At 39.3% G+C, this 10,586-nt stretch overlaps 1 protein-coding gene across 1 annotated transcript; it reads left to right on the top strand.

Moving 5' to 3' along the window:
- The first annotated feature begins 9,209 nt into the window (after positions 1-9,209).
- Positions 9,210-10,586, top strand: LOC126378168 (spherulin-2A-like). The gene is made up of 2 exons (XM_050026366.1): positions 9,210-9,285; positions 9,636-10,586. The coding sequence occupies exon 2, from the start codon at positions 9,644-9,646 to the stop codon at positions 10,532-10,534; it is 891 nt and encodes a 296-aa protein (XP_049882323.1). The 5' UTR covers positions 9,210-9,285; positions 9,636-9,643; the 3' UTR covers positions 10,535-10,586.

Here is a 10,586-nt window from a genome sequence, read left to right as displayed (position 1 = left end):
TCCTAAACTGGGTACATTATATTGCTCATGACTGTACACTTGACTGAACCGGCGACAGCGGTTCTCGTGCAAAATGCGCGTTAGGGCCGTACCAACCTCTTTCTTTCCATAAGACTGCGGCGTTCTGGAACGCCCGCCTTATTTAATAGTTTAATTATTAAATCATTATACGAATATAAAACAAAACACCCCCAAGCGGCAACACTGTTGATGCGAGTGACGATTCACTAGTTCAGAAATTATAACCTGACGAACATTCACTTCGGATTTTCATTTATTCTCCTACATCCTCGCCCCAAGAATTGGCCGGCTATTAGACCACGATCGATATATCTGAGCCGCCAAAACACCATTATAACGTTGGTCTAATTCCCATTGACATTCAGAATTTGCCTTTCAACCGTTTTAAAACAGTAGTTAAACAAAAACTTTACAAAAAAGGTTATTATAAAGTTAGTGATTATTATAGAAGATATGAATGCATGGGATTAACTGTTTGAGAACTGATATTAGGCAGCTAAATTACTCAATTGTATAACCATATTTTACGTTTATTTTTATTTTTTTAAAGAACGTCTAGGGCCCTGTGCCGAGGTTTTTCTTGCAGCTTCTTTTCCCCGGCTATACAGGTTGTGAGAAGCTGCAGTAGTTTTAGGCGGATGAGGCGTTCGTTATGTAAAAATTGACGATTCAAAGTGTAACTATGTTACCAACTGAATAAAAATATTTTTGAATTTGAATTTGAAAAGATCGGTAGGGTGTGGGACGTAGTTCATAACAGAAAGCTCTGTGAGGTGAGGGTCCTTAGTTCATCTTGCGATAGATGTACCACTGACTACCCCAATTTGGATGTAGATGTGAGCTTATGTTACGTTACATAATGATTTATGATAGTTTTATATAAAAACTGTTACTTACCAAACTTTTTTCTTCCTTTGACTGACGATCCAAAATGTACTATTTTTCAAATGTAGCATGGTTTTTATACTATAGTAATGAAGTATACCAACGATTGAATCGATCTGTGCATTAATAGATCATTTTAGTATCGTTTGCGGCGTATATCACATAACCAAAAACGATAGTTTTATTACTGTATTGTAATTAAGTGTGGTTTTTGTTTGTTTTTATGTGTTGTAGACTAGTATAATCATATCGTCACTGGAAAGGCAAAATTACGTAAGCGCCAAAAGGCCATTTCGAGAAAAAGCCGTTTAAAGTTTCATTTTTTCGTATTTTTATCATAACTTTTTACCCAATTATCCAATTTAGATGACGTCAAAGTAAGGTTACATTGTTTTTTAATTGTCTATGTCCAGCAATACATATCATAACAGTTAGATTGCTATTTTAGGATATAGTGGCGCTTACGTAAAAATGACTTCAGTTTACAGTAAAGCAAATTTACTTAACCGCCATCTGGTTAAAATATTATTTGGAAGCAAAATTACTTACAGCTCTTACGACAATGCATACGAGAACGACAATATTTCTTTAAATATAATAATACTGTAATGTTAGCGGAGTAAAATTTACTGTAACGACTTTTACACATCTGCTTTCATTATGTGAAAATTGCCTAAAAAGTGATCGATTGATTATGTCAGTACACCAAAGATTCTTTAAAGTAAGTTTTTGTAATATCTTACATGGGTAAAAAGACGTAAGAGACAAATAATTATTCTTAATACCTCCTTAAATTACTTATTACTTCAATTGATTTATAAAAATAGCTATTAAAATACTGAAGTGCCAGAAATAAAGTTTCATAAAATATAAATAATAGCGTACAACCCGTTATCTGTTTGTAAAAGTTTCTTTTTAACACTTTCAAAGACAGAACGTATACGGACGTTCCGATTCCAAGGTGTCATACTACCTATTATGAACCACCAATGACCCATGGTCTCTGTCCGTGAAAGGGTTAAACGGTTTTATTTAGCTAAACCCGTACGGTATATATTTGTATCAAAATTAGAAATTGCAGTTTAAGTACCTTCCTGTTGTCAGATTGATCTGAAATTTGGTACGCACCTTTAATTCCGATGTCAATACAATATAATAAAATCAATAACATTATAAATCTAAGATGGCAGCCGGTACATAATGGAGGATTACTTACATATTTTCCCAAACCCCCTCAATATGGGTATCAAATGTAATAGCTACACAAGTAGAATACTGTGATTATGTCAAAATTTAAAATCCAAGATGGCCGCCGTTCCAATATAGCGGACTAGGTACATATTTTTCCACAACCCTTTCAATAGGGGTATCAAATGATAGGACTACACTAGTAGAATACTGTCATTATGTCAAAATTTCAAATCCAAGATGGACGATATTACAAAATGACTGAAAGAAGGATGTTGCCCTTAATTTTGTCATTGGCATCCACCGTCCATAATATGCAGGGCAACACAGTGGATCGCTGGGTAATGATGCCGCCGACGAACTGGCAAGAAGAGGATCAGACACCAGGGTATATGGACCCGAACTAATTCTGCCGATACCTTTCAGTCAGTTACGCTCGTGGGTACGGGACCATACCCAGCAACTACACAACGACAGATGGGCACAGCTGCCCACATGCAGACAGTCGAAGGATATCATGCCTAGAGATATCCAATTCACTCGCCGACTGCTTCGCTTAAACCGCAATGACTTCCGAATAGTAGTGGGCAGTATAACGGGTCACTGCCCACTCAACAAGCACCTATTTAACTTAGGGATAACGGACAGCCCACTTTGCAGAGGCTGTCTGGACGCAGAAGAAACTGCCCCCCATGTAATCCTGGAATGCACGGGAGTGTCAGCACAACGGGTAAAATCCTCAAAGGAATGGGGTCGCTCCGCGAAGCCTGTGAAATCCCCAGGAGGCTTCTGAGCTTCTGGAAGGAGATAGGTTGGCTTACGTAGTCAACAATTACACGCATAATGGGCCACCTTAGAGTCTAAATGCGGAAAACAGAGCCCACTAACATAACATAACATATGCAGGGCAGCACAGTCGACCATGCAGTAGTATATTGGGGCTCAAAATTATTTGAATTAGGACAAGCATACGTTGCTCTAAGTCGAGTCAAGTCTCTGGAAGGGTCAAGTCTTTTTAATTCCTCAATAATTTCTAATTCCTCAATAATTCCCCTTATTGTTTTTCAAAGTATTTACCACGAAGTTTAATACACTTTTCCTTTCGCTCGAACCAGGTATTATTTAACATTTATTCCACTCCAAAGTAGAGGTGTTCAAAATGGCTGACTTGAAAGCGTTGGCCGCTTCTTCACCGCACTGGAACCTTTGACCGCGAAGAGTTTCTTTTTTAATTTTAGGAAATGTAAAGAAATCATTGGAGCTTAGGTCAGGATTGTATGGAGGATGGTCAAGAATTTCTACGTTTTCCTGCTTCAAATAATCGTTTGACGAGCGGCGTGTGAGCTTGCGTTGTCATGGTGCAGCATCCTGCACCCCTGCGCATCATCATGCGTCGCTTTGGGTTAGATTTTCGAAGTTCGGCGATGACTTGTGGTAAACAAATTGTGGTATACCAATGCGCATTAACCGTCCTACGATCTTCAAGTGCAATTGTCGCAACATGACCGATTTTCTCCACGAAGGTAGCCACCATCTTCTTTGAAGTGCTTCGAGAGCGAACAACTTTAGTCGGCTTTGACTCGTTTTGGAAGACCCAAACTGTGGATTGTTGTTTGGAATCAGGATAATAGCATAAATCCAAGACTCGTCACCACTGATGATGTCGTACACGTGATTTGAGTCTCCTCGGTTGAACCTCTGAAGAGTTTTCTTACACCATCTGACGCGGGCTACCTTATGTTCGTCAGAAAATGCGGGATATAACGGTAGTTTTCTCACACCAAGTGCCTCATGCAATATCGTTTAAATGGTTGTCCCTGAAATGCCTAATAACGCCTCTATTCTCGGTATGTCACATGACGATTTTTGAGGATTAGTTGTCTCACAGCAACGATATTATCTTCAGTGAAGGCGGATGTCCACGCTCGAATTCTAAATACCAGCGTTCGATGGTCCGCAGACATGGCACTTCATCGTGGAATAGAGATTTTAACTCTTTGAAACACTGAAGTCGAGGTAGGCCTCTTCAAAAGTTATAGAAAATTTTTCTTTGTAAGATTCATTTTCGGACGTGACCTGACAGGTTCAAACGAACGCTGTAACTAAACAATTGCATTAATCCTAATGCTTTCAATTGTTTTGATATTCGAAATTCCAACAAATTTGAATTTTGAGTTCTCAATTCAAAATTGGCGCTAAATATGCAAACGACAGAACTTAAAAAAGTATAACAAAGTCGCTTTTTCTGTCCCTATATCCCTATGTACGCTTAAATCTTTAAAATTGCGCAACGGATTTTGATGAAATTTTCTTTAATAGATAGAGTGATTCAAGAGGAAAGTTTATAGGTATGTATAATAACACCCAATAAATAGTGTAGAAATACTGTTATTTTTGAGGATTTTAATGTGATGTCGTAAATAATTTAATTTTTCCTCAGCATTGCACCCGAGCGAAGCCGGGCGGGTCGCTAATAAATTATAAAATCAATACTGAAATAGTTTTACTTTTAGATCTATTGTTAAAAAATAACTTCCTTGGAAACTTACTGCTAGCCCACAAACTTGCTTAATAACAGCATAAAAATGCGAAGGCAAATTTACGTACACGCCTTACTTATTCTAAATACTGTAAGTCAAAATTACTTATTCGCCATTCACTGCATAAACATGCTAAGACATTTTTTTCTTATACGCCTTACTTATTTTAAAAGCTGTAAATAAAAATGACTTATACATAGTCTATTTTTTATTTTCAGTAGTCCAAAATTACTAATAAAATGATACTTTTCTAACTATAGAATGCCAAATTTACTTAAAGTTAATATGTAGATATTATATAGGAACACAATATTACTTATACACCAGTCACGAAAAAAACACCAAAATCTTGTCGTTTAAGAAACTGGAATTGAAAAAAGTCAACTATTTTTAAATTTACGTAAGCGCCAAAAAAGTGCTCGTATCGCAATGCTACCCAGACAGATCGACGCAGAATGAAACGCTGATTCCGAATATATAAAAAACCCAAAATACCTATTTTGGCGCTTACGTAATTTTGCCTTTCCAGTGACGATATAGGTTTTGGGATCTTTTTTCCCTGTCTGAGGGGAAAATATTTGAATTAATCGACCCTAGTGGGTCGATAGCGATAAACGCTGAATGAGGGAAATCGTAGACCACTCTGTAATAGTAAAAAATACCTTTTTATTGTTTTTTTTTTAATGTGACTATTTGTAGATTTGACGCAGATGGCATTAATTACTTGGCCGGACAAATACGGAGCGCTGAAGGCTATCACCCGGTACAACGTTTAAGATAACAGGCCTGAGGGTGCTCAGTTGGGCGTGAACCTCGGCTCAGGGCGTCGTCTGAGAGGAAAAATATTTGAAAGAATTAATCGACCCTAGTGGGTCGATAGCGATTAGCGCTAATTGAGTGAAATCGACCATGCCGGCGGGGCCGATATCAGGGTCCTGAAGACTAATAAACCCAGTGAAATATTTGTAAATAGTGATGAAATTATGAACCATTAGTTGTCATAATTATAAAATTTACATTTTTGTAGGTGTTTTTGGTCTATTACAGAAACGACATGTAACCAGGAGGTATTAAGTGATTACTTGACTGAACTTTTACACCTTATCGTACGTACGTACATTGTAACAACTGTTATACAATGTGACTTGCAAAATAAATAAATAAACATAATATAATCATCCTATATACGTCCCACTGCTGGGCACAGACCTCCCCTCAATCAACCGGAGGGAATATGGAGCATATTCCACCACACTGCTCCAATGCGGCTTGGCAGAGGTGTTTCTACGGCTACTCGCCGGGACCAACGGCTTAACTTGCCCTCCGAAGCACGGAATCATCTTATTTTTTTAGACAATCAGGTGATTCAAGCCTGTAAAGTCCTTAGACAAGGGACAGTCTCGAAAAGTGATTTTGAGAACGTCCCCATCGGGAATCGAACCCGGACCTCCAGATCGTGAGCCTAACGCTCTAACCACTAGACCACGGAGGCTGTTAAATAAATAAATTTAAAAATATTCTGCAACTGGAGCAATTCCTGTTCGATACGTCCTTGCTTGCTTGCTCTTACTTCAGTAGGCTGGAGTGAGATGGTGGCTGAGTTCGGATAGGGACCCAGACCTACGGGGTATAACGTAGAACCCTTGCCCAGGGATACGGGTGAAGACCTCAACGGTTGCAGAGGCGGATATGGGAGCCATCGGTACGGCAATGCAGGACGGAAGGGGCAAGTCACAGGGACTGTAACCTGGAACCTGACAGAGGGCAGGTAGTAACTGTCAGTACTATGCAGAGGCGAAGGACAGGAGTCCTAGTACGGCTTTGAAATAGACTACTCTGGGCGCCATCCCACTCGCGTCAGACAGAGTACTGCGGGGCGGAAGGCAAGAGGGAAACCACTGCCCTATTTTTCCCTAAAAAAGTAGCATAGAGAATGCTACACCGACAAGAGCGTGGCTCTTAAATTAGTGATGATGATGAAAAAGATTCGGTGAGCATAATGGTCCGCGGAGGTCCGTGTTGGTCTAAGCAGTAGGACCTAATTTACTTACTACTTAAGAAAGTAGTTACATGAGTCATGACAGGGGCTTTTGGCGGTTCAATATCAAACCTGACACCAAGGTTGATGAGCTCGGTCGTTAACCTGACAACCAAATCTACGCGAGAAGAAGAATAAAGATTTGATTCGTTTCAGCCTACCCTGATTGGTGGTGAGGGCGTTGGCCTTAACGTATACCTAATGTACTTTAGTCTTGTTTATCATCGATTTAGCAATGTCATATCCCACGAACTGTACTGTTCAGTACAGTCAGCATTTCATTTATTTATAACGACGTAAAATAATAACTTTACCTATATGCGCTGAGCCAGAAAGCTATATTTTTTATTTATCGCAATCCGTAATAAAGATACTTAGCGTTTATACCTAAATTGGTGCTAATTCCTGCAGACGCCATCTAATTTTATTTTAAGTTATACCTGTCATTTTCTTATCCGTTGAAAAAGAAAGGGACGGGTAATCGACAGGCATAAAATTTATGGAATACACGTCAATTTTAAGCAGAAATCTAAAACAACCGTCTAAAAATTTTACATCGGCCAATAACCCGACAGAGTTAAGTAGACAGCACGTCAAACGCATTACATACCTATACGCATTACGCATTAGATGCCTATTTTATTCGCCTGGGTTATTCATTCGTTTTAAAATTAACTTGGTGACAATCATCCGTCCCTTTCCTTTTCGACGGATAAGAAAATGACGGGTATAACTTAAAATAAAATTAGGCGGTGTCTGCAGGAATCGGGGAATAACTTACCTATTATTCTAATCTTAAGTATTTACGTAAGCGTAACATTATTGTGATAAAATTTGTTTATGTACACTTTAATTCTATTTAAGTTTTTCTTTTATTATTATTTATTCAAAAAAATATACCTGCACTGCAGTGTTACAAAAATTATGTTTCGCCGAACTGCAAAACAGTTTGTTGGCGAGCTTAAACATCCAATACAAATTAAGCAGCTTATCTATACTGTAATTTGATATTATAATAATCTATGCACACTATTAACGCATATTATGGAACACGACGTTCGTGCTTCACCCAGCAGTGTCCACATAACACCAGCGTCGTGGTTCACGCCGCGACTTGTGCTGAGTGAGGCCCTTTTATCTCAGGACGTCCACCACCACCTTATGATCATTTCGAGGAACATCCGTTTTGCTTTTTATGTAATTGTTTTGGAAAACGACTTTACGAGATTGAATTTATGTTTGACAGATAATTGATGTCACGTGGTTTCCTGGATTTGTGCCCGGTTAATGGCAATAGCCTGTTACGTGGGACTTAAATATACGTATAGCTGGCGAGAAGTGGGTTTGTGTACTCTGTCTACATTTTTAAGGATGCAGGCGCGATGCCACGTAACAACTACGTGGTCACCATTAGGTTTGTGATTATTTATAAGATATGGATGCATGGGATTAACTGTCTGAGAACTGATATTAGGCAGCTAAGTTACTCAATTGCATAACAATATTTTATGGTTTTTTTTAAAGAACGTCTAGGGCCCTGTGCCGAGGTTTTTCTTGCAGCTTCTTTTCCCCGGCTATACAGGTTGTGAGAAGCTGCAGTAGTTTTAGGCGGATGAAATGTAAAAAATGACGATTCAAAGTGTAACTATGTTACCTTCCGAATAAAGAAATTTTTGAATTTGAATTCAGTTCTCCATATCCATCGAAAGATATGAGTAATATCAAGTATTCTAACTGTTATTTTTTTATCGCTTAGAACTAGCTTACTGCTTTTAATATGACCAAACTTTACGTAAGTAGTTAATTGCCAAAAAGTAAAATGTGCAAAATCCTACTTTCGTACATTTTAGCTAATGTAATATATATTTTTGTGTATTTTGTAAAATACATTATTTGACACATGTTTTCATTTAAGCCAGAGGTGGTCAACCTTTGGGGCATACATATATTCATAACATACATAAACTAGCCTATATACGTCCCCTTAAGCACAGGCCTCCCCTTAACCAACCAGAAGGGTACGGAGCATACTCCAACCTGCTCCACTGCGGGTTGGTGGTTTTTTACGAGACCTACGGCTTAACGTACGTGTTAAGTAGTTATTACCATTTGCGGCAAATTTACAATAGGTCAAGTCAAAAAAAAATAAGGGGGTGAGTGTGGATAATATTTATTTTATTTTATTAATTTAAGAAAAACATAGTTTAAAAAGTACACATATAGGTATAGATATAACACACTTTAGGTACAGTAGCCAAAAAAAGCATAATATAAAAATAAGGGTGTATTAAAATCATTTTATGTAAACAATAAGTATTCATAAGTAATTCAGTACACTTATCTTCTCTTCTTCTATCGTGTGGATTGTGAGGTGGATTACCAACCCCATCAACCCTGGTGTCAGGATTACATATTACTGTGGAGTACACTTAGGAATCTCCATAACAAACTGCTGTTTCAAAACAAAAAAGTTGACAACCAATGACATTAACAAAAGATATAAAAACTAAACCAATTGTTTATAGATCATTCGATAATCAGATTCACCCAGTGAACAACGATTACGAATCCAACAACCTTCAAGATCTTCAATCCACTTCTAAAAATATCCAAGTGAGTATTTTCATCCTTTTAGTGTGGATTCGGAATTTGCAGCAAATCTACAATAAGTCACATTAAAAAAAAATATCCTCTCCATCATGATGGACTGCCTATGGACGACACCTGTCATCATACGGTTCTTCATGTCCATCTGGGGAGTTTATTACCAAGTCTGGCTGCTTATCTGGTGCTCTGTCGACCCCGATAGCGATCACGGGCGTGCAACGTACATTTTCTTTTTATTCTCGTGGCTCTGCTCACTTCATTAGGGATCACGGGCGTGAGTTTATGTATGAATATATAGTATACATTTTCGTGATTGAAGGTAGTCACAAAAACTGACCATTTTTTCTTTGTTTCAGAAACCAAAATGGCGGCTTTCCTACTGCTGTTACTTCCCGCGCTGGCGATGGCGCGAATCCAAGTCGAAGTGAGCGGCGAATACGACTCCAACAACCCTAATCTGGGCGTCTACGTATCTGGGAGCGAGTCTGACGTCATATCCGACCAGGAGAGGAACACCTTTGCCCTCAACGACAACAACCTGAAGGACGCAGTCAGAGCATACTTCGGCCAACGCCCCAACGACGCTTACGTACGCAGCCCTACCCCTTGGGGCGACTTGTACAAGACCTACGGCTGGTCCCAGGTCCTCAGGTCCCTCGTCCCGCGCTCAGGAAGAATCGTGAAGATCACTTCAGAACCCCAGATCATCATGAAGCAAATCTTCGAAAACAACAGCACTAAACCAGCTACATTTAACGTCGGCATCTCGCAGTCAGTTCAGAACACCGTCTCCTCGTCTTGGCAGACCGGCCACCAGCTCTCAGTTGGCCAGGAGATCAAGTACGAATTCAACCTTGGAATGAAGTTCAGCGGTACTACGAAATTCTCATATACTTCCTCCTGGGGCCAGAGTACTCAGAAGTCGACCAGTGTGACTATTGGCGCAACCTCTGCTATGCAATTGACGCTGCAACCTGGACAGTCGGTCCTTGCGGAGCTCCACGCGTCAAGAGGCAACATCCAAGTGGAAATTGAGTACGAGGCGAACTTAGCTGGTGCGACGGCGGTGAACTACGCTAATACTTACAAAGGTCACCACTTCTGGGCTTTGGACGTAAGAGCAGTCATGTCCGCTGGTGGCTTGAAGAACAGCAGGTTGTCCAAGGAGACCATCAACATTGGCTTTTACTCCGACGCGCGAGTGATCGTCCACGACAGGGAAATCGGCCAGAAACTAATGGAAGTCCAGTACTAACTTGTATCGCGAATTGTATAGTGTTTTAATAAAGTTATTATTTATTTCTTTA

The sequence above is a fragment of the Pectinophora gossypiella genome, chromosome 25, assembly GCF_024362695.1.
Source record: "Pectinophora gossypiella chromosome 25, ilPecGoss1.1, whole genome shotgun sequence".
NCBI classification, from domain to species: Eukaryota; Metazoa; Arthropoda; class Insecta; order Lepidoptera; family Gelechiidae; genus Pectinophora; species Pectinophora gossypiella.
Note: the sequence above shows the minus strand (reverse complement) of the source record. Positions and strands in the feature narration are given on the sequence as shown.

Bases quoted from the DNA above. Each gene is read 5' to 3' on its own strand.
- LOC126378168 (XM_050026366.1), top strand. From the start codon at position 9,644: ATGGCGGCTTTCCTACTGCTGTTACTTCCCGCGCTGGCGATGGCGCGA.